We start from the raw sequence: 25,881 nt of genomic DNA, 5'->3' as shown, positions 1-25,881 counted from the left end.
TGGTAAGAGATAAGATACGAACAAAGGGGCAAGCAGCTCTATATACTATACGGTGCAAACACCGAACAAACAAAAGACGGTGTCCAATCAAGATGCGATTCTGTCACGTGTCGTAAGCCTCAGGCTTACAGCATGCGTAAATCCGTGCTCGTGTCAATTTATAGCACCCGTCATTCTAGCTGATATATATCGGAACAATCGTCAGAACCAATAGTATGCCAAGATTCGATTATTCCTAATTGACACTATTGTCCATCCACATCTCACAAAATTCTACCGTGGTGCAGGCAGCCCACTCGCAGTTGCTCCAATCTCAGTTAGCTCTATCAACGGGTCCAACTTGCCTTTGAACTCAGGCAGGAAGGCTGCATCGGTATATGGACAGCGCACGGATGGTGAGCCTTTGTAGATGGGGGTGTATGTAGCTGCACAGATCTCAAATTCTGTGAACTCATCGTATGAGACCTCGACTGTGTTCCGAGGATTGCGGTCCCCTGCTGCGATGCGCTGACGAGCCTTGACATACGAGTTAGCGAGGGCAGTGAATGAGATAAAAGAACCGCGAGTATACCTGCGCAACAATTTTGGGATCGGGGTTAAGGTCAAGAAGGCGACGTGCCAATTTGGCAGCGGTTGCATGGTTGTTGGCTTTGGCGAACACACCAATAGCGCTCCGTAGTGCGATCTGCATGTGCTGTGGCTGTAACTGACAATGCGTGAAATATGCGGCGAGTTCAAGGCTCCGGCGAACATTGTCAGGTTCATCCTGTGCGATACGTCGCCGTTCAAGCTCAATGGAGACACCGAGGAGATACTCTCGGGCGGTCGTCACAGTGTCTCGCCACTAGTAGTATAATCAGTTGGCGTTGATATCCAGTGGTTTGATAGTGCTCACTTCTTTGGCCTCTTTATCTGATGAGACAACCATAAGCAGCAATGCTAGCAACACCGACCGGAATGTTGCCTGAGCCTCTGACAACTTGTTTCCGGAAACGAAGCGGTATCCCTCTGACAGCTCTGTGCGGATCGAAGAAAGAGTACGAGCAGCAACAGGCAGCACCCGTCCAGGCGAGGTCTCCTCGGGGTTCTTCCGAATGTGCAATTGCAATGGCGGCAACGAAGCAATCGGGGATACGTAGACATGTGACGAACGGTAGATGGACAAGAACGATGGCTTCAAGAGCGCAAAGTTCACAACGCCCAGCTGTCGGTTGAGAAGCTAGTTGTAGAATTGAGCGTCTATTCGAAACGAGGAAGTGACGTGTAGCTCACCTGCATGGCGGAGTCGAATGATCCAGCTGCGACATGTTCAGCTGCGAAAGGCGAGTTCCGGACCCAGAGCTCGTTCTCGCTTACACCAGGTGCAGCGCCGGCGCCAAGGTCCTCCTCTTCGACGGCATCCTCAAACTCTTCATCCACATCTTTCTCCTCGTCGTCTTCTGCCTCTGCATCAAGCTCCCATCCATCTTCCTCTACATCTGGTTCCTCATCCTTCGCCCACTCGTCCAGAGCGGTAGAGGCGCCTGCACCTGAGTCCAAGCCATTGCCATTGATGTGAGGTATATCACTGTCTCCATCAAGATGGCCATTGGCGAGCGCACGGTCAAAGAAGGATTCTCCCATGGAAATAGACGGCCAGTTAAAGTTGGATGTAGGAGTGACAACAGACGGGGTTTGGAGGGTACATTTTCCAAATGCAGGGACATCGTCCACGTCGGCCTCGGTAAGGCCAGCCGCCTCAAGGATTTCAGCTGCTTCTTCTTCCAAACCATTTGTCTTTGCTGTAAGATATGCCAAGGGGTCTGGGACGAAGTGTAAAGTCTTGAAAACCTGAACTAAAGGAATGTACTTACGAAGCCCGACGTCGCGCAAAACAGTAATACGTCCAAGAACATCGCCGGCATAAAGCGCATTGTGGAAGCGCGACATGGGGTCGCCTCGTGCGTCTGCAATTTTCTGCATTTTGGAGAGCTTTTCTGTACTGCCTGTGGCGAGATACAAAAACGACAAGCGGTCGAAGTTCTTAGTTTGCTGGTAGGCTTTTTCGACGATCTGAGATGCAATAAATTGATTGTTGGACAACACGCAAGGAATGAAGCAAACCTTGTGATTGCCCTGCTTCAAGGCTTGTTGCGCTAGACGCTCCCAACACTCAGGCCGGTCGATCGCTCTTGCAGTCTCAAGTGCGACGTCCAAGTTCCCACACTCGATGGCAAGATCAAATCTGGTGTTCTTGTCTTGCACAAAGTGCAGTGCAATCTGTACATTGTATGAACCTTCCATATTTCAAGGATCTGCACTCGAAAACAAACCTCCGGGAAGCCCTTTTGCTGAAGATACGCAATGATGCTCTGCCCAAGCAATGTCGACGTGCGGATGATATGAAGCATCTCGTCATAGTTATTGCGCAGGAGCGCGAGTTTGAAGCGGTACTCAGTCGGATCGAACGTGATGGTGCGTGGGCGTGCAGATCGGTCCAGGCAATGAGCGGTTTTACCCTTGACACGGGTAAGGTAGACGGGATTATCTAGTGTGCAGATGACGCCATGGTCACTGAAAAAGCAGATAGATCAGCTGCATGTAAGCTAGCGGGAAGAAATTCAGTACCCTTGAGGCAAGCAGTACTTGATATGGTTGAGCGTGGAGTAGATAAAAACGCCTGTGTCATCCCAAGCCCCGGACTTGATTCGTATCGTCTCATGGATGAGGCTGTTTTGCGAGAAATTTTTGTTGGCAATAGTGATTGCTATTCGTGGCTTTGAACTCAGTCCAGAGAACTGTGTAGGATGAACTCACTGTGTTTGCTCATCAGCGCGACCAGTGACCCGTCTGCGTTCCAAACAACATATTTAACAGGTGGACTGTTCAACTCTGCGATCGTTTTCTGCTGTTGGATATCATACAGCACAACAGTAGTTGTCGAGCTGAGAATCAGGCAGGCTGTACCACCGTAGAAAATTTCATTAGTCTGGGCTGGGGGTTTGATGGTTTTCACGACTGAATTCGACAAGTCGCGAACTTCAATGAGCTGCAAAGATTATTAGAATAATATCATCTAACCAGAAGATTAGAGCGACTACCTGGGAGGTTTTGTTGAGTACCGCAAACCGATTTCTTGCAACAAAGATTGCGCTGTGAGCCGAGCCGCGCTTTCCATCTGCAGACGAGTCTTTGACCTCGCCATTGGACTGCGTCGGCAATGAAGAGAGCTCAAATAATCCGTTGTCCGAGGAAATGGTGACCACAACAGCCCGTTCGGCAGGGTTGTAGCTCACAGTACGCGGAGGAACATATGGGCTTCCGAATTTCCGTACGCTCAGCAAGCCGATGTCGGAACCCGAGTTGAAGTCGTAAGTACGCACATACTTATCACGGATATAGTAAAGCATATCCCCATGCACGGTAAAGGCGGGTCGTTCGCGCTCGAGCTTGAACACAATGAGACCACCGTCATGTCCCGCTGCAAACAAGTTGAGGTTTGGATGTGCAGCCAATATCCAGAACCTGTCGTTCTCCCGCCTGAATGTCTGGATTGCTGTCCGCTTGGCCAGATCCCAGACTCGGACAGTCTTGTCCTCTGCGCAAGATACGATTAACTCGTGCTTTGGGTGGAATATCGCACTTGACACGCTGTTGAAGTGACCTCTGCATGAGTCAACCTCCCATGCTCGGGTCTCGCTCATTCGCCAAATCTTGATCGTCCGATCATCAGCTGCAGACACGATCAACGGTAGTGTAGGGTGGAATGAAGCCCAGTTTACACCACGATCGTGTCCTTCTAGCACGTACTTGACCGTGGAGAACGTGTCAAATGTCTCGAAGTTGTTAGGGCCATTATTTGGTGTATTCTTGCGCAGACCGGAGATGTCCCAAACTCGTACGGTTTGGTCCATCGACGTTGAGACGATGAGATCGTCTTTTGGATGGAATTGTGCGGACATAACATAATGAGAGTGCCCTGTCAAAATTGCAACACAATGCCGCGAGGTGCTGTTCCATATCCGAATAGTCTGATCGTCGGACGCCGACAACTGTAAATTCGAACAACTCTCAGCAAACTATCCGATAGAAAGCGAAACATGGCTTACGATCCATGGCATTTCGTGGTGGAACTGAACGGTTCGGACGTAGTCAAGGTGACCGTGCAGAGTAAATAGACACCTTCTGCTCTGAGGTTTCAGGTCTTACCATGCCCATGAGCGTGATGTTTAGGAAATAGAAACCACACCCACCCCATACTTTGATCTTGTAGTCGTCACCTCCAGTAACCAGTAGTGCTCGACTCGGATGAATTGCGACGCCCCGTACAGGTCCTAACAGTCAATTAAATAAGATAGATATTGCAGTCATTGCGATTTGAATGAACTTTACCTTCGTGTTCTTCGAACCGATCCACCAATACGCCCATTCGGTAATTCCAGAGCTGAACACTTCCATTGTGAAGTGCGGCGGCAAGTAGTGGTTGAGTAGGATGAAAAGCAAGTCCTATGACACGCAGCTGCGTCATGAAATCGTGACAAGCTTGGAAACGAACATACCTTTAACGCGATTGCTCTTGGACTCGAACTTTGTGAGCATCACCGACATGTTGAGCGTGGACTGCCTTCAGTCGCGTCAATACCGAGTATAATTTCCTGTCTAATAACTAGGCTGTAGATGATTATATCGGTAGGTCAAGAAACCCGGTTATTCACAAAAGAGTGCCGTCGTCGTCGATCTTGCAGTTCACTTGCAAGGCGCTGTAAGCCACGACATCGCGGTGGCGGAGTTTATAAAAAGCTAAGAAAGGAAATCAATGTACAGTCTTTCTAGGAACTCAACTTGTGTCACAGGAGGTTTTCTGCTAATAGTCAGTTTCGACGTTGAGCGACAAAATTTGCAAGTGCGCATGGGAGTTCTGGGTCTTACCCCATTTTTACAGAAAACCTGGTGAGCTCTAATCCAGCCTTCTCTGCTCACATCTGATTTTACCTCTGTTAGCCCGGAAGTTATCAGAAAACTTCCAGACCGCCTCAGATCTCTCTGCGGTAAGACCATTGTCATGTAAGCTCTTTATCTGACTAATTCCCCCAACTCATCTTCGACAAAATCAGTGATGGCACCCTTATAACGCAGCGCCTTCACTTCGCACCGATGCCTCATTCGCATCGACACGTCCTCGGGTGGCATCGCATAATCACGGAACTCAAAGAGTGCAATGTGCATGCAATTTGCGTATTTGATGGTAGAGACCGCAGCATTGCCAAAGCTCGAGAGGTGAGTTGCCACAATAGCCGGAGATACTTTAGATGGATATCTTTTCTAGGTAGAACGACGCAAGGAGATACGGAGACTGGATGCAGCTCGTTCATCCATTGAGGTGGAGAGACTGAGCAGACTTCGGAAATTGATGCGATTACTACCGCAATATCATTCAATGGAACCACCGGACCGTCGGCGTGTCAGCTATGCGTTACAACACGTAGCAGTGGCTTCAAAGACCATCCCTACATACTTCCAGCCTTCTTTGTCACCATCGGATATCCTTCGGAATGATGTGAACTCAGTCACTGTTGCTACAACTCGCCCTCAAACTCGCCTTTCTGGTGCTTCTGAATTTGAGCAAATTTGCAATACTCTATCCTCTCATTCGGAGGAGGATACCCTTTGGGCAATCTACGATTCTGTTAACATGTCGGATGCAGACATGAAAGAGATTCTTCTCGCTCGCACAGGTCAATCAGTCGCCGTCATCCCGCCTTGTGATTCCAAGTCATGGCTAAATCCTGTAAATAATTCAACGTTGGATTCAAATGCTTCCCTTGTTGAAGGCATATCCAACCTTCGAGTGCAAGACCTCCTCCCTGGCCCAAGCATCATGCAAGGCGAACCTCGAGAAGCTGATTTTCAAACCTCTCAGGACGTGATTTTTGCAGATTTCGTACCCCCAGCAGAGGATGTGATTTCTGCGCTCTCCTCCCTATATCAAGAATATCGCGAGTGTGTCGCACAGATCACCTCACTACCTCCTACCGTGGATGTTCCAGAGTCCCCAGACGAGACTCGCGCCGAGTACATCATGTCCAGGTCCCAACTTCAAATGACAATAGAGGAGGGTCAAGTATGGGATACACTCGCAGACGCTCCTGAAACTGTCCTCGCAACGTTGGCTGAAAAGAGTAGTATTCTTTCCGAGTCTTACGCTCGCCGATCGAATCCTCCTACTACCCAAACTTACGAGGAGAGCAAGGAGATCCTGCGCGCTATGGGTGTGCCGTGCATCGAATCAGAGGGACCCTTTGAAGCAGAGGCTCTTGCATCCTCACTTGTTATCCATGGCAAAGCTGATTATGTTGCAAGCGAAGATACGGTACATCCTTTTTAGAATGCCACGTGTGAATATTTATTCATTCCTCACCTAGGACGTCCTCGTCTACGAGGCTCCCCTCATTCGAAATATCGCCAACAGAAACGATCCATTGATCCTCGTCGATGGGTCCCACGTTCGTACTGCTCTTCAACTTTCCAAATCCGCATATATCGACTTCCTCTTGCTCCTCGGTACGGACTTCTCGCAACGGATCAAGAACGTTGGTCCTCAGCGCGCACTTAAGTTCATCCGCGAACATGGCAGCATCGAGCGTGTGATCACACAAGAACACAAGTACCCACCGCGACTCGCCAAAAAATTGTACCTAGAACAAGTAGGCATCGCTCGGCTTACATTCGCAACATTGCCCCCTATTCCAGACCCTGAAACACTGAAGCAACACAATGTAAACCACGCGAAGGTTGCAGCCATTGTACAAAAGTATGGATTACAGAGACTACTGCCTGATCAGTGGAATTACGGTACTGCGTTGGAGGGCAATTATTTTGCTGACAATCCCAGAGCAAGGTAGTTGGCGCCCTCCACACGCGCACTCTATGATTTTATCCATTATCTGAAGTCTTTTTAGATTATGACATAATTATATCATTGGTCCGCTCTTGTCATCCACGTCCAACGTTGATATACACGCGATAGTTGATATCCAAGCGTCCAGCATATTTCGGCTCTTGCGACGATGACTACCTTCGGCCACACTCCCAAGCACCCCATCACTTCTATCTCATCTATATCTTTCACCTATCAGTCCCACAACCTATGCTGTCTACGGTCAGTGCAAGTCGGACTTCCTAGATGAGCGACCGTCCGGTAGGCCCCCGCAACGGCTGTGATTTTCCACACTACCTCTACGTTTGCAGAACTATACGGTGTGACCCTTTGTACCGCAATCACCACATCATCATACGCGTACTGTGTCAATCTCGCCAGCTGCTGTGACCCGCATTCCATTATGGATTCGTCCCTTTTTGCCCCTCTCATGATGCATTCGGAAGAAAGCTACCCCACGAATCATGCTCCGTCGTGCACTATCTCCCACTTACGTTGCTGATTCACCTCCAGCCCCTCAACGCGACGTTCGCACCTGGGCAAACCCCAGCGGCCAGATGAGACCCGATACTGCATACTGCCATACACCATGTACGACGAAGGCAATGTTTCATCGGTCGTCGAAGTGTACTGTCCTTATCTCCACGTGGATGACCATTTGACCTTGCCTACTACAATATTTGAATATTGCCTCTCCACGGGCTTTTCTTGATTTCGACGCTTGTACCAGTATTGATATGGATTGCTGGACTTTTGGTTCACGGTGTAGGACGTTTGTTGTGCAAGCTCCCCGCCATTCTAATTCGAGACTATCTCTCAGTGGTGGGTCAAGTACGTACCTGACACACCTCAGATGTAACCGCACAATTTAAATGTACGAAAACATGCCTCACCCCCGCCAGTTTAGGCGCTGTCGCAAGCGAAAGACTAGTATCCCATATCACTGGACCCCTCAGATATATAGCCTGACATAACGTCTCCAGGACGACCCTGGCCAATCTATGCATTCCTGGACACTGCGGTGATTGCCAAGTGATCTCAACCAGACCGTCTCCATCAACATGTGCGTTCCTGCAGGGCGACACTAGCAATTGCTCTCAGTTTCCTCTACTACTATCTTTCCGTCAAGTTCGAACCTCGTTTCTCCGCGCATATATCTGACATCGTGCCAAATGTCATTACCAGTGAAGGCTGGAATATCTATGATCATGATGGCGCCGAAGAGCTATTCTGCGTGTTGCATGTCCTTCACTAATTAATCAAATAATTTGATCGGAGACTGCTGCGCAGTACAGCAGGGCTCCGAGCCAGCACGTGATTATATGTTTTGGTCAAATAGTAATACTTTTGCGATCTTCGCCTGTCTGCCTACTATATAAGCGATAAACATAAACTTGACTACACACGTAAAGAAATTGCCCAAACTCGCGTTGAGCCTGGCTAGCTAAGGCAGTCTGTACGATGGTAATTGGAGGCGCTTTGCAATACAGCAATATTTATGCCCAAGTTCAACCCGTGTTATTCACGTCCGCCTGTAGGCGCGCGCGAATTCATCAGCCCTAGATCGCACTTACATGAGGAACGATCGGAATTCCACTCCAAGAAGGTCCAAGGTCCCCCCGGACATCATACGGATCTAGCAAGTTACAGATAGTAGCTGTAATTGTTTCTTTCAATAATAAGTTAAGGCGCCGTGTTGATGGAAGCTCGCCTACCATGCCATCCTGCAGCTCTGAAACCGGCACGAATTTGAACGCGCGTGGACTCCGAACAAGATTTGATTTCGTCTGTGCCATATTTCGTGGCTTATGTACATAGTATACAACTTCTTAGGATTCATGATCACATCATTCTAGAGAGTAACATTGGTTATCTCTCTTTACGCCTTCTCTGCAGATGCACTGATCATCTAGCCGTATCGTTTGGGATCGACGTGGCGAGGAGGATTAGCTGTTTTCCTAATATTTGATCCCGTCAAATGGCAGCTCTGATATAATAAAAACCACGTACTTCTGAGAGACGGGTTGCTTATTGGGCTGGCTCTGATTTTTCTTCTCCTGCTCCCTGGCCTCTTGAAGTTGGCGAGCGTGACTGAGAGATATAGCCCTCGCATCAGCAGGGCCTCTGGAACTGAACCTGGGAAATGTGTCACTTTATCGTACACTGCATTGGAATTCAGAAAAAAAATACCTGGAATCCTCAGAGGCTTCGAATGTAATCTCTTCTGGGGAAAATTCTTCCTCCTCTGAATCTTCTTCATTTGATTCGTCATGAAGTTCCGGAACGTTCTCATCATTTTCCCTGTACCGCCATGAGACCTTGCATATCTATCATGTTCAGTATGAGTACTTGCCGGGAATGGGTAGAGGGTGTTCCATAGGGAGCGTCTTCTACATGTTTGGTCATCTTAGCGTACAGTTATGTCGTCGTGCGGCAGAGCGAGCAGTGAATCAAATAAAAGACAGAGTAGTGGACAGGGAAGCGTGAGCAATCTGGGGAACGTGTATATGTGACTGGAGCGGCTGGATAAAGCTAAATTTGCGTCAGTACATAAGTAAGCGTCTGACCATGAGGACAGGCGCCAGACCCTGATAACGCAAGCGCCGTTTCCCATAGCACGTTGTTTACTAATTGAGTCTAATAGACGCTTGCAGGCAGTGGACAGTGAGTGCCAAGCTGTATTGATTATGACACTGATCGTTTGGTCTGTTGTACACCGAGTCTTCACGAAATTTTCAGCAGTATCACTTATCTGGTCGCTAGGAGTGCCAGTGGCCAACTCGTGGATCTTACCGTAGGCGTCATTTGGAAGTGGAAGGCCGGACAGATACTAGCCCCAACTGGCACTAGTCTAAATCTATCTATGGCCCTGGCATAGATACGATAGCACACATTAGTTCTGGTGGTAGGAAATGACTTAGAATTTGGACTGGTGAGGAGACAACAACTTGCCATTGAAATTAGGACACTGACTATTGTGTTCACATTTTTTTCGCCCCTGGCTGGCTGCATACGCATGGCACGCTAATTACAGTCTCGCATGCCAGCAGGTGCGTGTAATGAGCTCCTGTGGCGGGCGATATCTCCGAAGTCTGCGGAAGAGACGCGATAGGTGTGTTTAACTTTCGAGTCAAGAAAGAAGACGTACTGACGAAGTCCGAGTCATATTGGCTATCCAGTATGAATATGATAGCCCGATAATTGACTCATATAACCTGCCACCAATGGAAGATATTGCTGGCAATAATGCCGTGAAGCATTATAGCGCTGGTTTGGCCATGGAGATCCGGGTTTTCTTACTGGCAGCGCTTGGTATGGCCAACGCCAACGCCAATGCAACAGCCGTCTCCTAAGGCGAGTCCATTTTGAAGTTGGTTTTGAGCCACATCATGGTCGTGGTATGTGTGGCTCATGCTCAGGCTATTGTTGCTGCGGCTTGCCAGGCCCTGCCTTGTCCACGCTGGCAGCACGCCTGAAAGTTAACACGCAACAACCAACAGTCACCGGCTGCGAGTTATCCGAGTCGTAGTGCCACGAGATGTATGCCAGACTCCAGTATGACCTGATGATACTATAGCCTATGTGGCACCTAACAGTGCCAGCAGTCTGGTAAATTCACATCTCGAGAGTGGAAGTCACACTTACCTCTTGTCAGTGACTACACCCGAATCCTACGAGCTATCCCCGGGAGACTGACGACCCAAAGACCATATTATCGACATGATTAAAATTCGGAAACAAGCGCGGCTGGCGAATATGACATAAAGTGTCAACCTTCTGAGTCACGGTGGTTCGTAGGGGTCCACAGCACGTTAACTTGAATTACCGCGCGCGGTTAAATGTGGCTCGATCGATTGATCTGAGCCACAATTCCATACTACTAATATAATACTAATAGTACGCCACTGCTCAGGGATTTCTTCTTTTTTGCCCAACTTGATTTCAATTGGCACCACTTCAACCTCAACTCACCACAACGATATGACATCCTCACTTAACCTACTCAAGGAGCTCAGGCCTGTGACTTCCACAACCACCAGACGGTATGGCAAGTTTCTCTGGTAAGTTCTTTCAACCCAACCTGTATAGTATCCATCCATTCATTCATTCTCCATCAAGGGTGGATGCATACCACACTACAATTGCACCTGGGTTGCGACTTCGTACAAGGTGAACTCACTTAGTACCGGCGACTGGCCGTTGGACTTGAACTGACCTTGACCAACGTCCCAGCACCACATCCAGCTGGCTCTCCTTGACCCATCCAGAAGGCCAACTATATTTTCATATGAAACGTGATCGTTTCTCGGCTGTCACAGAGGAGAACGTATTAAATGTTGAAACGGACAATTTGGTGTCCAGCTACCTGGCTTTAATCGAAAAAAGGATCCTCGAATGCGGCATCATATTGCCACAAGCATGCGAACTTTTCGTCGAGCTTCGGTTTGACGAATCATCACAAACGTCTACATGTGCATATTACTTTGTGGATCACCATAGCCGCTGCCTCTTCTGGCTCGAGCCCACGTCATCAGAACTGCTCGACATGGGCATGGTGGTGTCTGACTCCCACTTAGGTGGGTGTTTAGTTTCTTCACAATAATAGTTGATTCAATTTCAACAGATATTGCATTGGAAAGACTCTACTGGGTACATGTCGAGTTTTTCCCCATGCATGTCTGTGCACAGATGACGCCACTCATCTTGGACAACTTGATCAGTGTCATCTGTCACGGCATGACAGGTATATCATGCCCATTTTTTGCGCAGAATTTGCCTATTGACATGACACGCGTTCTAAGATCGTATGACGTCGCGCTCCTCTACATTCCCATATACAGAGGAAAAGTGCGATCAACTCCTGCGGGCATTATCCTTACGACAAGGTATGGAGACACTTGTTGCAAAGAGAGTTCACGACCTCACCATTATTGCAAGGCGAACCATTAGATGCCCATACACTGTGTTTTGTGGGTAAGAAGCATGATTTTGATGTGTTATACCAAGCTGACACGTCCTAACTTAGCCCGTCTTTGGGGTGCAATAAGTCAGTTATGAAAACATTGCAATTTCTTCATAAGTGCTGAACATTCAAAGATAATCAGCGATTCATAACGTACTATGGTCAAGAAAATGCTCAATTGGATAGATTGCAACCACCGATGCCAGAAGACATAGCTGATCGCACTGGGATTCGTGCATTGGCAAACCTGATGTTGTGGGGAGTCCCTAATCACCACTACTCCAAGCTTCATGACCTCTTCGTTCACGACAATGTGTATATTGATCACTGGCAGGCTTTCATGACTGAATGCATCTCGGAATGGAGAGGGTTACTTGTGTGGGTAGGTCGTTTGTCTCATATAATGTATCAATTCGGATAGCTGAGCTGGCGTCCAGGCATTTTCGGTCCTGATGTCAGTCTAATCTCAGGGTTTAGTTGATTTCCAATTTTGATAATCATCTCACAGTGCCAGCATTCTCATTTCGATGCTGCCGCGTGCTTCGTTATCATCTGCTATGGCACCAATTCTTGCAGCATCTTCAAGCATCCTGTCGGGATCAATCCTGCTCTGGAGACACCATGATTTCGAGGATGCGACTGCCTCGTTTGCTGTGTGCACTTTCCGCTATCTTCGCTCGATACAACTTGACTCACCCTCTTTCTAGGCGAACTTCCTTCGCTCATCAAAATCGTCTGATTGGGGTTTCCTGCCCTTATCTGTTGTATACAGCATGCCAAAGGCGATGTACTTATGGAGCATAGGACTTATGGTTGCTCAATTAGTATTCTGGACTTTCCGCGTAGTTGGCGTCCTTTGGGCATCAGGTGGCGCTGGCTTTCTAGCACTAATGGGCTATGGCATCCTCTATTTCACATCTTTGGAGGATGATCATACGGGTTCCATGGCCACCATGCTGCGCAGCCATTGGCAAACATTCCAAAGCGATTCTGCGGCAGTCACCGAACCTTTGACAGTATGAATCTAATATCAATCTTCTTTTTTTCAACGGTATGTGTTCGCAAGGCTGTACTTCTAGCATGCTTATACTTCATAGGTGATTTCTATCGCGGGTCTTACTTTCGGACAGTGCACTCCTAAACGTGTATAGCCAGTACGTCGACAAATAACCCATCAAGGATGTCGAAGAGCAATTTATACCATTTGATGACACCCCTTCGGTCGGTGTATACAGTAGCAACTCAGGAAATACGATATAAGCATAGACTTGTACAGTTGTACTTTGTTCATCTCTGAAAATTCAAAATAGACACTGTATCATTATTAGCAAAGAGATGAAGGGGATGATCTGCCTTCATCGCCAATAATAGGACCAGTGGTTGTCCGCTAAATAGATTCCGTCTTCGGTTAGTGTGAGCAGCAAATATATCGAGACGAGACGAATATCTCCAATTTCTGGAGTGGCGATGAATCCGTCGTTTTGCCAAAATCAATCTGATACCTGCTTCCATTTTGAAGACCGATAACACCATGAAATGAAGCAGAAGCTAGGTACCATGGCCATAGTAGAACAGTAAAGAGGAGACAGAACAAAGAATCAGTTCACATTGGCATACAATCATAGCATCCGATGCGGGCAATTTAGATTAGAAGACTTTCTGAGTTCAGTCGCAATATAAGCGCTAAGTACTAAGTACTTGAAGCAACTTGTTCAATATAACCATAAGATATGTAGACAGACCAAAGTTAAAGTGGCTAGCACATCCAAGTACCTACGAGCAAGAAACCGAAACCGAAAACTACATACAGCAAGAAATAAATTATTCAAACCACACTTGGCCTCATACCTCATTTCGCAATATCAAACTAAAGCACGGCTCGCAAAACGGCTTGTTGTCGCGCAAAAAGAATGACGGATCGTCAAACGGGGTTTTGCAGCCCTGAAAGTGCAACCCGGTATGAGCCAAGCGTTCAATGAAAACAAGAGATATCATATACCTCGCACACAAAACACTCCCAACACCATTTGCCTCCCAAAGCCTCAACAGCGCGCATTCCGTCCCTGATTGACTTCTTGCAATGTTTGCATTTGGGCATACGCAGACGGACGTGACACGCCTCGCAGTATGGGTGACCCTTGTACACCGTGAAACCGACATCGTCGTCAAGATCGAACTCGCCATCACCCGTGACCGTCAAGCCGCCACTCCCAGAAGATGGCGGGAGGAACGGGTCCCCACACTCTGCACAAAAAAAATGTTGCTCATGATAAGTCCGCTTTCCCAGCGCCTCGTCGTCAAGCGTGATGAACCGTTCGTCAATAATCGCCGTTTTGCAGTGATAGCAACGAGGCGCAAAGTTCTGTATGACATTGTAATTAAAATCGTTACATAGCAAAGGGATGTTGAGAGAACAAACCTCATGGTAATCAAGATGACAATACGGTTTTCCCTCGTGATCGAAGCTCGAGACATGTTCGAGGAGATCATTGCAGGTGGAGCAACGAAAACACCCTGGGTGCCACCGCTGTCCCATGGCACTGACAATACGTCCAATAATTGGACCAGCGCATCCTGCGCATGATAACCCGTTCCCACGCATCCCCTTTAGCACTCCTGATAATTTACCTCCATTCTGCACATTGAACACATTGTTCTGTCCTCCTGCACTTTTTAGTCCATTTTCGCCTGGAGGTGGCGGGAGACGTTTTGGCTCATGGGATGGCGCCGATGTGTTCCATGAGTTAGGTTGCCTCTGAGAGAAACTGGGAATGGATACAGATATCTGGGGTGTAGAAGGCGATGATACAGATGTTTGTTGTATGGACGGTGAGGATGCAGAAATCTGTGGAGAAGAAGGTGATGATCCTGACACTGCGATACGCGGTGGCGTTGATGTGTTAGCAGCTGCACGCGGCGGCGTTGAATTAGTAACAGCCACCCTCGGCGGCGTAGCACGCGAACCCGCCACTCTCGGCGGTGTAGCGCTCGAAACAGCAATCCTTGGCGGCGACTCCTGCGTCTTGCTCGATAGTACCGTGCCACTACCACGATTCTCACAGTCCTGATCAAAATCAACATGCCCACCGGGGAGAGAGATAACCGGCACGCCCACATCCGCCCGTCTGCCTTCATCATCCCCACGCTCTGCCGAAGCTCTGGGCGCCGGCGTGCGATGCCACCTCGACATAACTTCCTCACCCACAAAACCCATCTCCAGTACGGAGAACTGATTAGAGGAGCGCTTCGCGAAACGGATGGGCGAGGGTGAGTGCTCATCCCCGTCATCCTCATTGCAATATCCATAGTCCTGATCCTTATTTGCAGGGCCTCTGGAAACAGATCGTCCCCTCACGCGTGCCCCAGGATCTGAAGGGGAAGGTGAGCGAGATACACTAGGCGAAGGTAGACCCACACGCTCACGGAGCGGCGAAACAGGCGGCTCGTCATCAAGGTCGTATGTAGACACGTACGCACGCTGCTTTCGGCGCTGACGCTCCATGATGTGTGAATTTGATGTAGTCGAATGAGATGAGCTCGTAGGGAACGAAGATGGAAACGAGGTGGGCGGGAACGCATTCCGTGCATTCGAGTTGCTAAGGTAGGCTAGTTTCGGTGGGGAGGACGAAGAAGGTAACGCTGGTGATGTATACGTATTGGATGATTTTTGTGGTGAATTGGAAGGCGAATTTTGATTTTGTGGGTTAGACGAACTTTTTCCGCTGCTCGCTTTTCTTGGGGAGGGGAACACATGCGCACTTCCTGCCTCAACACGTGCAGGGGGCGTCGGTAGGGGTGGTTTTGATGGCGATGTAGGGCGTGAAAACCCAGACGGAGGGAGCACAGAATTCTTGAGCGGAGATGCAGGACGCGCGAAAGCGGATCGCACAGGCGAGTCATTTATGTTGTTATTATCAAACGTAGAGGCATGAAACCCAGGTGAAAAAGGTCGGTTTCCAGCAGGCGATGGCGGTGCGCGGGGAAGCGGCGGGATGTTCTGCGGCCACTGGCTGCGCGTAGGCGAAGGTTCACGTATGGGGGATGGTTCGCGTGCAGGCGACACTCTTCGGCGTTCTTGCTCACGCACCAAGCTTCGACTTCTGCCTGACACCCGTCTCTCCATTGGGGTGGACACAAAAGAATGCTTTTGGGGTCCCTCAATCACAGATTTGCCACGCTGTAATGATGGGCGTTTAGACAGGCTTTCAAGTTCTTCTTCCTTTGCAGATGGCACACGCTGCAAAAGCGGGTGGCTCCCTAGGTCGAAGCTCGGCGAAGATGAGCGTGAACTTTGCATCGAGGGATGTCTGCTTAGATCGTTTTGCATGTTGTGCGAGGGTGACTGAGAGGAAGTGGATAGTCCGAGTGCGGCCATACGCAGTGTGAGCGATTGTGGTTCATTGTCTTGGATATGGTTGGGTGACTGGGGTGGAGGAGTCGGGAGAGTTGCTGAGCGAGTCGGGCGCGTCCGAGTCCATTGCCTTTCCTGAATATGCGCTTGGGTTTGGGATGGTTGAGAAGGATGAGGGCGCCGAGGAAGGTCGCGGATGCCGTATTGCGGGGACACATTGCCCGATTCTACTGCACTACGTATGTCGCGAATTTCATTCTGGTCGTTATACCTACCTTGCTGGCGACTATAGTCTTCCCTTGGGCTACCATATCCTCTTCCTGCGTGGCGTCCATCATTTTTTTCATCATGCTCATCACCCACGTCACTTGTATTTGACTCATCGTCAGTGGTCGCAGGCATTCGTGTGTGCATCGAACGCATCGTCGAAGACGATAAACGGGAAGAATCTGTGAACGTGGATGAGGGAGAGGGCGCGTTGCTTGCCGTATGTGCCCTCTGTAAAACAGAATGAGCTGGAACAACCAGAACAATCAGGTACATCCAGCGGTCAACATGAGTTATCAGTACCTGGCACTGGTGATCTTGGACTACTGGAGATAGGTGGAGGACGGGATGACATAATTGTTGGAGAGCGAGAGGCATCTGATATAGGTGGACTACGCGAACTCCCTTTTAGATCCGAAATTGATGAGCGGTCAGAGTACTGAAATGACGAATAAATACCTGGTTCTGGAGGCCATCTCGAACTGCTTTGAGCTGGCTGGCCCTGCGAGGAAGCTGGGATGGCTGAAGACGAATGCGAGCTTCCTGAAAAAATTATTTAAAGTTGAATTTTGCACTTATGATAACTACTATTACCTGTAACAGGGGGGGAGCGTGAATTGCCCAGTTCGGGAGGACTGCGTGAAATGCCTATAAATAAAATGCCCCTTGACTCTGACTGTGATGTGTTCAATGATTAGAAGACGGACCTGGAAGTGGGGGTACCGGTGGGGACCTATTACCAATGGATGGTAAAGGACGGCGACCGGACGATGTTTGTGTTTGGGCGCGATGAATGACCGTCTGGGCACGATCTATGACACTTGTTGGATTGCGCTCTGGGCTTACTGGACGGGAAGAGGAATAGTTGGTTGAAGTCGCAGGATGGGGAAACCCATTATTACCAAGATTTAATGGAATAGCCGAGCCAGATACAGTGCTCCTGCGTTCCATAAATGGACCCACGCGTGAGGACGACTCATTGGGCTGTGGTGATGGCCCAGGTCCGGGTAGGTCACGTTTCCAGTGAGGGGTAAATTTGGCCGGTGCAGAAGAGAGTGGAAGAGCTGAAAGTGTGTAAAAAATGAAGTCAAGTAAGAGAAGAGCACACACGTACCCCGCACATCTATATGTGGAGCGGCATTGGGGTAGCTAGATGCTGGGACAGGGCTGGTGAAACTATGGAGTGGCGTATTGTGAAAGGTTGTAGGAGGTGAATTCGAGTAGGCTGATGATGGGGGTTGATTTGGGGAAGCAAATGATTGTTCCACACTAGATGAAGGGGCTGTCGAACTAGGAAAGCTTGAAGCACCACTTGCAGCAGAAAAGGGGGAGAAACCAGATGAGCTGGTTTGGGAGCTTACGGCACTGTTTAGATCTGGTTCTGTTGGAATATTATTTTCCAATTGAGCACGAAGGTCCAAGCTTGCATGTTTAGTTGATTTAGCACCTGGATTAGGAAGAGGACGTCTGGTATGATGATTATTAATGTGGGTGCTCTCGAGGGATGCAGCATGTGCGAGGATGACAGGACGTGAAGGGGCCGGGGCTGGGATAGGTGCCGGACGTGACGGGGCCGGAGTCTGAGCGGCACGTGCAGGCGGGGGAAGGGATTCCGGACGTGACTTGAGGGATTCTGGACGTGACTTTGGGGTTGGAAGGGGGCGTCGGATTGGGGTAGGGTTAGGGAAAGATGTCGGTGGTGGGCGATGTTGCTGGTGAGGGTGAGGGTATCTTAACTGGGATGGTATCTGGATCTGGGTCGGGTGTTGGATCGGGTATCCTGGTCGGGGTGATATAGACCTGAAACCTTGAGATTGTGGTGGTGGATCCCGTGGTGCCGTTGTGTATGCCATCCTCCAACCGTCTCAAGGTGTTCAATGTAACACCTTACCGCGTGTCCTAAGAGAGGCTGTCCATACATCATTTAACCAACGCGTACATCACATGCACAAATATACCAAAATAACCTCGGCGGACCCGGCATATGTCGAACTTCAAATTTTCTCTTTAGCTTCGACTATGAAACTAAAAACTCCTATTATACAGAAGCCTATACTTACCGCTAAGTGCTTAACTTTTTACCACCACTCGCACCGACCCAGTAAGACCCATTAGGCCACTCAAACTCGGCAATGCTCTCCTTGTACATCTCAATACTATACCCTTCCTTTGGATTACTCGGAACATTGTACCTCCCCCTTTCGTTCATGGTACACCTGTAGGGAAAGTGTTCATGCAAGTGGTCCGCGAATTCTAATACATTTCGTTCCATCGTTCCGGAAATTGCGACGTAGTCAATCACGCTTAACCTACTGGTCAGGGACACTACTTTCAGCGAAAGGATCTACACTGACCTCAGATGGATAACATATTCGCATAACCCAACGCCGCCAGCATGTGGACAGACCGGGACCCCGAATCTTCGAACATGGCCATTCAGCATGTCGTCCGAATGAAAAAGTGAAAGTCTCCTCGTGCTCACTTTGCAGCCATCAACAACACGCTCAAAACCTCACTGACACCTGCGAGTCTGCAGGAATCAATCTGACAAACATCGATCGCTTCTGCCTGGAACAACTGCTTGAACACCATACGGTTATGAGCATGTTCCCCAGTCGCAACCCCGATCCCGTACGGCTTGAGTGCCCGCCTGATCGCAGCGTGTCCCAAAGCATCGTCAGGTGCTGTAGGTTCTTCGATAAACCTGGTAGTATCAAGGGTCAGCTCTCATAACTGAAGTGAAAATGAATAGTACAAACCAAGGTTTGATTTCCGCTAATCCGGTCACATACTCTATTGCCTGTGGGACATCCCAAACCTGGTTCGCATCGATCATCAACACAGCACCAGTCGGACCTGCGTTCTTGCCAGCCAGTTCTGGGCTCGAAGGATCCTTGAATCCAGATGGGTAATTCGCGGGGTCATCGATGATAGAACGGATCATTTTGCCTCTGCGCAAGTCATCCTTGAAGTCGGCGCCTACTTTCATCTTGAAGTGGTTGAACCCACTTGCAAGGGCCTCCTTCGTGAGACGAGATACTTTCTCATCCGAATATCCTGCAGGACTTCTCAGTAAAGTTAGTAGAATCAATAGGCTCCTCCTCACCAAGCCAGCCCGCTGATGTGATATATGCTGGATACCTGCGCTTGTCAGTAAGATGTGGATAGCTGAGATGTACGTCGATAAACCCTACCCAACTTTGGTAACAAGGGCTTCCCTTTCACGCTTCCCAGCTTCCTTGGCCTCAAGCATCTCAAGTGCTTCTTCACGTGTTAGCACGTCCGTGATATAACGAAACGCAGTCGCGTTTACTAGCTCTTCCTGTATGTGTACTCATAGTGAATTTAAACGGAACAGGCGTAGAACAATGTCACGAACGGGAGTCATATCAACAATCAATTTCCATAGGGGTTTGCCTCTGGCACGAGCAAACATGTCCCACAGGGCATTGTTCACTGCAGCTGTTGCAAGGTGAATCACACCCTTCTCTGGACCGATCCTGGAAAACAAATTCACAGTCAGATCACAGATACCCAGGTAACACAACATAATTCAGGAAGAAGCAAAATTATTGAGCCATACGCGACGACCTAGTGTCGATTCAGCTGAACGTTCGAGCACTCACCATCGCAGCTGCGAGTCAGAGCACATCCAGTCCCAAGCTTTGCCCATATTCTCGAAAAAGCTCTCGGGATCCCGTCCGACCAAACGTCCAGCAAGTTCCCGGATCGCATGGCACACCTATGACGCGAGGTAAGTGATGATCAGTAACATATATCCAACAGAGCGAGAGAAGTCATGCAACGATAAATAGACCATCTACCAAAATTTGTGACGAGGAAGCATGTACTAAAAGCGCTAAGCTTTGTTCACTCACAATGTCAGTACCACGACCAATGGTGAACGTCATTCCATGACCGATAAGCCCACTGTCAGTGTATATGGTAACATATGCTGAACTATAATCGCAGTCCGTATTCCTGAGGCACGTGTGATGTAGGAGATCATCGCAGATCACGACATGGGCATCGGCTTACATCGCATCAGTGCCATCACCCGTCAAAGATGTGGGAAATCGAATATCTATTATCGACGGCAAACAAGATGATCAGTGCACGCGCGCAGGGAAAGTAACGAACCCCACCATGAGTTTCGAAGTGTGTGATCTTGATAGTCATTGTACGAGGAGTGTTTAGCGTTGCCGATGTCACGGTTGATTTGAGCGAAAGAAAGAAAAGCGGAAGATGTGCCACCGTAGTCCTACTCCACTTGTATTTATGGCGTCTTGAGGATGGTGCTGAGAGGTTCTACCGGTGCGAATGCTGACCAGGTGACGCATAGACACATACAGGGATATATCACAAGACAGTAAGTAATACACTTGGTCCGAGTCAATATGTGCGGTGACCGGACAAACTGCTGGCACGCGAACTGGTATGCGCTACCCGGTCCGCCGGTCCGCACGAAGCTTAAAACATATGCATCCCCGTCACTAGCTTTACCTTATGTTCAAGGCCTTGGTAGTAGTAGACAGGCGCGTCGGTTAAATGGGTAATTGACGGACCACAGGGGCCTTAGACTGCATCCACTTCGTCGACGGCCCGGTGAGTCTCTTGGTACTGACTCAGTGGGTGTGTTTTCTGCCCAAGTTTCACTGAGACTAGCCCTACATTTACTGACAGCTAATCCTTCTAAATTTGGTCTACTACTGCAGCGACTTAATTCATAGTGTAATACCATCTATCCACAAGTACTAGTTGACGTTTCCAGCTTGAATCATATGACGAGGACTTTCACTAATAACTAATTGGATTCATTGACCTCCCAGGCGTGTCGGTGGCTTTCAACTATAATTATCATCATCACAACCGCTGTCAAAAACCGAGTGCATACGATTCTTGCACCTGAGCAGAGCACCCTGGCCTGACCTGTAACTACGTGTAGATGCGGCAGCCGGACAGATGAACTCAAGATCGACCTGCTGTCGGTACGTCACCAAAACTTGTACATGTTGCGAACATGTCTGTCTCAGAACCATACCAGTTAACAATGCTAGCATGCAGTAATGTGCGATCGCATGGGAGGATAGGAACTACAGAGCACAAAGATGAGATAAAGACATGAAAAGAGCGACGTATCGGGGTAAGATCGACGAAGGCTTTTGTTGACAGTGCATGAATGGAAACTGATGGTATGGCAAATGAGCTGGCTGTTACCCGGATACTCGTCCGTCATTTAGTTCCAACTCTTCCCACCACCCATCAAATTAACTCTCAAAACCGATATGACAAATACTCCCCTTCAAACCACACGCATCAAGCAGGTTGCGCGCTCAGTTCACATCCTCAAGGGTCTCTTTCTTCTCTTCGGCTGCGGCTTGCTCGCCCTCAACATCGAAGTTATCGACGAGATCAGGCACTTCATCATCATCGTCCTCAGTGGCACCGGTAGGTGGCCTCTGTTGCCCTTGTTGGATGGCCTGGTATGATTCCGCAAGTTTACGGAGCGATGCCAATGAATCAGGGCCAAGTTGATTCAAGATGCCAGGGACGAGCTCAGTCAGCTCCTTGACGTGACCAGTTCCATAGATCGCAAACGTGTTGGCGGAGACCGCGGCATGTACTACACAAGGCAAGAAGAAAAACACAAATTAACACAAATCTTATCTGACGGCACGCCGAGCGCAAGCTTATCTACTCGCAAGCGACGTAAAAATTCGTACACACCTTTTGGGGCAGTAAAATGCAGCACGTTTCCATCTTCCCTGAACATATTAACCTCCTCTACACCAGGAATAGGTTGCACATTCAGTTTCTTGAGGGCACCTTGGAGTTTTTTGTCATCCTGTGCGGCAGAGGGCTTGGTCTTCCGGACTATTTTCCGACGCATGGTCCCTTTACCACCTGCAACGCGTCATCATGTTAGCCTTGATTGAGCACACATATGTCAAGAAGAAAGAAGGAATGGAAGCTATAACTTCCGCGGTGTGATATAAAACACTTACCGATCCTGTTGGCTGCAGCCTGCGCCTGAAGTTTGGCCAATTTTGTGGGATCCATGATGTTTTGCGGCGAGGGTTCACGTCCCTTGGTGATGCGACGGTGAAAAGTTACAGACTAAGGTTTACGCGCAAATACGTGTACACAAACGCTAGTACAGCGGTCCTGAATTTGTACCACAAACCTATACGTATTTGGGCACCACAATCACCCGTTAATTTGGAGAGGGATTCCCCAAGTACTTGACCATAACTTATCCCTCAGGCTGGAATTAACATTTGACATCAAGTCCGTCAAAGACCTTTTGGAAGAATCATATATCTAGAGATGACCCTTACATTTCACATCCGTCCGGCTAACGTAGATGATGTGGTGAGCACATAACGCATTGCTGACGGAGCGCTGTTATCAGCACTGATAAGATTAATGACTCAGGACGCCATGCTCAAGTTGGTTCAGGATCTTGTAGGTAATCGCCCTTGCCTCGAGATTTTCATACACTGCAACTTCCCACTTTTATCTAGGCGACGTATGAAAACGAACCCGAGTCCGCAAGGGCTACCCCTGCTCTGGTGAGTCGTTTGAAAGGTCGCGGAGTCATACTCAAATGCCGTCAAAGTTTCGAGAAAATATATTCGAAAAGAAATATGCGCATACCCTCCTCGCGTTTGATGGGAGGCCCGAGGCACCCGGAGTAGCATTGGGAATGGCGCTGTATTTCTTCAATTTTTCAACGTGGACAGGCAAGCCTGGCCTCTTTGTGCGTCTAGATTCTGATTCGCCTACGCTGCACCGCGATGCTACCTCTTTATTAATGCTTCACATACAGCTTGAGGACTTGTATGTATCCCCGGATGCAAGAAATAAGGGCATTGGTAAAGCCCTTTTCGCGGAGCTGGGCAAGGTAGCGCAGGAGAAGGTAACATCACACGCTTCTTTCCGAGGACCTTAGCTGATGCATCCTCCGGCCCACAAGGGCTGCGCACGCCTCGATTGGTCGGTACTCAAGGTAAGTTACACTTGGCTGATCGTGCTACCAATTTTTCAGCGGATTAATTCTTTCGATATTTGTATATCATTCTTTCATTCAGTGGAACACGCCATCGATCGCATTTTATGAAAAAAAATTGGAGGCTAAAGCGATGGAAGAATGGATGGGTATGCGGCTGGAGGAACAGGGAATCGAGAATCTGCAGAAGCTCGCCGTCCGCGCAGCCTGAAAGAATTGAAACAGGGTCTTCTATATCCCGGGCCAGTAATAGCATAGGTACCATTGCGCAATGCGATGTCAGGGTGTCTCTGTATGACGCACGAGCTGATCAAAAGACTTATCCGACCTCGGGCGCAGTCGACGCGCAATACAAGTGGTAAAATGAGTCATATAAATCCGACGGCATACAAGGCGCATGAGTGCAGGGCCACGAAATTGAGAGCACGACTTTGTGTGATGTAAGCTACACCCCGTCGTAACTAGCCCCACCTGCCTGACAAGATTAATGTGAGACCGTTAGATATTTCCCGCTCTAGATTTTTTTAGAACACTCACCTTCCGCAGCTTCACCACAATCGGATCCTCCTTTAAATCATCCTTTTCCCGAGCGGGAACTTCGATAGAGTAGACACGCAACACCTGCTTGACATCGGCTGCATGGACGGAGATCTGCGAGATAATATAGCAAAGAGTCATGTCAGACTAAGTACTACATCATCCGAGTCATTGTCATCGATTGACTGTTGAAAGGCAGTGCAGGCGCAGCCCGCCGCCACCGCGTGTGTTGTCAAAATTGGAAAACAAAAAAAGATATTCATACACACCGTAGCACACGTAATGAAACAGACTAAGGACTGACCTTGGCCTTCCGCATCACTTTACACCCAGGACCGATCCACACTACTAGAATGAATTTCTCCCGTTGAGATTCCTTGTCATTGGAGAAGGTAACGCGAACGTATGCGTAAGACGCTTTGGAATCGCCAAGTGCATCGCGTAACTCGGCGAGACCACCCGTTCCCGTCTGTGTGACTCTTAGCTTGTCAGACCGGTCAGACTAAGTGTGTGATCATCGTAGGGAGGACCTAAACGCATGAAGGCAATCGGACCCGCTTGGAAACTTAAATTCTGACCTCATAATCGAGTAAAAGCCAGTTAGTGTCGGATTTGTCGGAACGAACATCCTGGTAAGCTGTAAGGATCAGCACCACGATGCTGGTTAACCCAATTTCACTAAGCGATGCGCTGTAATTTCGCAGACTAACCTTCATCGATTTGGGGATCGGATAGGTCGGCCATCGGGTATAATCAGGCGCGTTAAATCGAATACAAAATCTTTGCGGAACAGAAGGGAAGGAGGGGAAGAGAACAGGTCAATACGATAAGCTGGGAATTGATGGCAGTGGCTTCCTTCCTAGGAGATGGTTTGAAAGTCGAAGCAGTCACGAAACCACTCGGCAAATACCGTGACAACCCGCCTACTAATTTTACTCACTAAGTTTGTTACATTTCCCTTTCCCGGGTGAACATGCAAGGCATCCAGTTTACAACGAGGTTCAACTATTATAAGTTGACGTCACTACTTCGTACACCTTCACACCACGCGCAGTCTTGGTTTCACAAAAACTCGCTCTCTAGGTACTATTCCGCTACCAATGAACCAAGGAAAAGGGACTGGAGACTAGCCGGACACCCTGCGCCTCTGTCCCTAGCAGAAGGAGAAAGTCTAGATCTGAGTGAAGATGAGCCACCCGCGAGGCGACGGAAGCGCGCGCCGGTGGAAAACACACCAGAGGAGTGGAGACGTCACCGTCTCGCCATCAAGGAGGCTTTTCCTCAGGGGTGGTCCCCTCCACGTAAATTATCTCGTGAAGCCATGGACGGTATGCGTGCCATGCATATCTATGACAAGCGTACGTTTTCGACGCCGGTGCTTGCTGAGAAGTTCAAGATCAGCCCGGAGGCTGTGCGCCGCATCTTGCGGAGCAAGTGGGAACCGTCGAGAGAACAACGAGCGAGATTTGCAGAACGGGAGCGACGGTCGAGAGAGGAACGAAAGATGCAGAGTAGGCTTGAAGAGAAGAAACAGAACATGGAACTGATTTCTGAGACTGCCACGATACCAGAGAGACCCAATCGGAGAGATGAGCGGCCAAAAGGGCTTAATTCGAAGGATAGGTTATACTTTGGTTAACAAAATTACTGGGATCGACGGATTGGCATTGCTCGATATGTTCACACCTGCACGCTTAGCTTATATCATCGATCACAGAACCATGTAACATGCCCACCGTGTAAAAGCTTTTATACAGAAATGGAGCATCGTAGCGCTACATGGGAATCGTCAAACAGGTGTATTACTTTTATCTAACCTAGATTATTGGGTCACACGT

General features: G+C 48.8%; 12 protein-coding genes across 12 annotated transcripts; 4 read left to right on the top strand and 8 right to left on the bottom strand.

Annotated features, from left to right (window-relative positions):
• F5891DRAFT_1107232 (coatomer WD associated region-domain-containing protein) lies at positions 1–4,826 on the bottom strand. The gene is made up of 14 exons (XM_041363668.1): positions 4,539–4,826; positions 4,372–4,485; positions 4,233–4,313; positions 4,089–4,183; positions 3,081–4,031; positions 2,797–3,028; positions 2,608–2,746; positions 2,313–2,553; positions 2,104–2,259; positions 1,854–2,052; positions 1,273–1,802; positions 896–1,219; positions 572–844; positions 1–516 (listed from the first exon to the last, which is right to left on the bottom strand). The coding sequence occupies exons 1-14, from the start codon at positions 4,585–4,587 to the stop codon at positions 274–276; spliced, it is 3,627 nt and encodes a 1,208-aa protein (XP_041227723.1). The 5' UTR covers positions 4,588–4,826; the 3' UTR covers positions 1–273.
• A 62-nt stretch (positions 4,827–4,888) lies between these two features.
• Positions 4,889–6,881, top strand: F5891DRAFT_949645 (PIN domain-like protein; the record flags this gene model as incomplete). Its single annotated transcript, XM_041374892.1, has 5 exons — positions 4,889–4,929; positions 4,981–5,043; positions 5,094–5,256; positions 5,306–6,349; positions 6,402–6,881. The coding sequence occupies 5 exons, from the start codon at positions 4,889–4,891 to the stop codon at positions 6,879–6,881; spliced, it is 1,791 nt and encodes a 596-aa protein (XP_041227722.1).
• A 1,944-nt stretch (positions 6,882–8,825) lies between these two features.
• On the bottom strand, positions 8,826–9,294 carry F5891DRAFT_1186712 (uncharacterized protein; the record flags this gene model as incomplete). Its single annotated transcript, XM_041366730.1, has 4 exons — positions 8,826–8,874; positions 8,927–9,052; positions 9,107–9,217; positions 9,266–9,294. The coding sequence occupies 4 exons, from the start codon at positions 9,292–9,294 to the stop codon at positions 8,826–8,828; spliced, it is 315 nt and encodes a 104-aa protein (XP_041227721.1).
• Positions 9,295–10,715: 1,421 nt separating this feature from the next.
• On the top strand, positions 10,716–13,271 carry F5891DRAFT_1024927 (uncharacterized protein). The gene is made up of 12 exons (XM_041361350.1): positions 10,716–10,977; positions 11,036–11,086; positions 11,150–11,493; positions 11,541–11,660; positions 11,719–11,802; positions 11,855–11,890; positions 11,943–11,963; positions 12,014–12,261; positions 12,317–12,333; positions 12,388–12,532; positions 12,587–12,930; positions 12,977–13,271. Exons 1-11 carry the CDS (start codon positions 10,898–10,900, stop codon positions 12,899–12,901), a joined length of 1,461 nt encoding a protein of 486 aa, XP_041227720.1. The 5' UTR covers positions 10,716–10,897; the 3' UTR covers positions 12,902–12,930; positions 12,977–13,271.
• A 270-nt stretch (positions 13,272–13,541) lies between these two features.
• Positions 13,542–17,103, bottom strand: F5891DRAFT_175727 (uncharacterized protein). Its single transcript, XM_041370795.1, has 6 exons — positions 17,092–17,103; positions 16,957–17,040; positions 16,801–16,902; positions 14,299–16,745; positions 13,879–14,241; positions 13,542–13,820 (listed from the first exon to the last, which is right to left on the bottom strand). Exons 3-6 carry the CDS (start codon positions 16,850–16,852, stop codon positions 13,722–13,724), a joined length of 2,961 nt encoding a protein of 986 aa, XP_041227719.1. The 5' UTR covers positions 16,853–16,902; positions 16,957–17,040; positions 17,092–17,103; the 3' UTR covers positions 13,542–13,721.
• F5891DRAFT_175729 (uncharacterized protein) lies at positions 17,020–18,388 on the bottom strand. Its single transcript, XM_041370796.1, has 3 exons — positions 17,612–18,388; positions 17,092–17,561; positions 17,020–17,040 (listed from the first exon to the last, which is right to left on the bottom strand). The coding sequence occupies exons 1-2, from the start codon at positions 18,348–18,350 to the stop codon at positions 17,185–17,187; spliced, it is 1,116 nt and encodes a 371-aa protein (XP_041227718.1). The 5' UTR covers positions 18,351–18,388; the 3' UTR covers positions 17,020–17,040; positions 17,092–17,184.
• A 62-nt stretch (positions 18,389–18,450) lies between these two features.
• On the bottom strand, positions 18,451–20,925 carry F5891DRAFT_1024913 (enolase C-terminal domain-like protein). The gene is made up of 11 exons (XM_041361349.1): positions 20,643–20,925; positions 20,536–20,581; positions 20,376–20,478; positions 20,124–20,239; positions 19,877–19,997; positions 19,692–19,819; positions 19,604–19,638; positions 19,257–19,554; positions 18,980–19,201; positions 18,852–18,917; positions 18,451–18,800 (listed from the first exon to the last, which is right to left on the bottom strand). The coding sequence occupies exons 1-11, from the start codon at positions 20,674–20,676 to the stop codon at positions 18,560–18,562; spliced, it is 1,410 nt and encodes a 469-aa protein (XP_041227717.1). The 5' UTR covers positions 20,677–20,925; the 3' UTR covers positions 18,451–18,559.
• Positions 20,926–21,260: 335 nt separating this feature from the next.
• F5891DRAFT_1024908 (uncharacterized protein) lies at positions 21,261–21,588 on the bottom strand. Its single transcript, XM_041361348.1, has one exon. It carries the CDS (start codon positions 21,555–21,557, stop codon positions 21,342–21,344), a length of 216 nt encoding a protein of 71 aa, XP_041227716.1. The 5' UTR covers positions 21,558–21,588; the 3' UTR covers positions 21,261–21,341.
• F5891DRAFT_1163549 (nascent polypeptide-associated complex subunit beta) lies at positions 21,487–22,628 on the bottom strand. The gene is made up of 3 exons (XM_041365324.1): positions 22,503–22,628; positions 22,225–22,401; positions 21,487–22,120 (listed from the first exon to the last, which is right to left on the bottom strand). The coding sequence occupies exons 1-3, from the start codon at positions 22,555–22,557 to the stop codon at positions 21,831–21,833; spliced, it is 522 nt and encodes a 173-aa protein (XP_041227715.1). The 5' UTR covers positions 22,558–22,628; the 3' UTR covers positions 21,487–21,830.
• Positions 22,629–22,693: 65 nt separating this feature from the next.
• On the top strand, positions 22,694–23,986 carry F5891DRAFT_175454 (acyl-CoA N-acyltransferase). The gene is made up of 7 exons (XM_041370793.1): positions 22,694–22,869; positions 22,933–22,962; positions 23,022–23,069; positions 23,117–23,257; positions 23,327–23,416; positions 23,474–23,506; positions 23,589–23,986. The coding sequence occupies exons 1-7, from the start codon at positions 22,825–22,827 to the stop codon at positions 23,715–23,717; spliced, it is 516 nt and encodes a 171-aa protein (XP_041227714.1). The 5' UTR covers positions 22,694–22,824; the 3' UTR covers positions 23,718–23,986.
• Positions 23,910–24,950, bottom strand: F5891DRAFT_175474 (uncharacterized protein). The gene is made up of 5 exons (XM_041370794.1): positions 24,754–24,950; positions 24,622–24,680; positions 24,348–24,545; positions 24,044–24,157; positions 23,910–23,981 (listed from the first exon to the last, which is right to left on the bottom strand). The coding sequence occupies exons 1-5, from the start codon at positions 24,785–24,787 to the stop codon at positions 23,952–23,954; spliced, it is 435 nt and encodes a 144-aa protein (XP_041227713.1). The 5' UTR covers positions 24,788–24,950; the 3' UTR covers positions 23,910–23,951.
• Positions 24,951–24,972: 22 nt separating this feature from the next.
• On the top strand, positions 24,973–25,875 carry F5891DRAFT_1024889 (uncharacterized protein). The gene has a single exon (XM_041361347.1). The coding sequence runs from the start codon at positions 25,017–25,019 to the stop codon at positions 25,680–25,682; it is 666 nt and encodes a 221-aa protein (XP_041227712.1). The 5' UTR covers positions 24,973–25,016; the 3' UTR covers positions 25,683–25,875.
• The last annotated feature ends 6 nt before the right edge of the window (positions 25,876–25,881 follow it).

Source organism: Suillus fuscotomentosus (assembly GCF_016647785.1).
Source record: "Suillus fuscotomentosus strain FC203 chromosome Unknown F5891scaffold_18, whole genome shotgun sequence".
Lineage (NCBI taxonomy): Eukaryota > Fungi > Basidiomycota > Agaricomycetes > Boletales > Suillaceae > Suillus > Suillus fuscotomentosus.
Note: the sequence above shows the minus strand (reverse complement) of the source record. Positions and strands in the feature narration are given on the sequence as shown.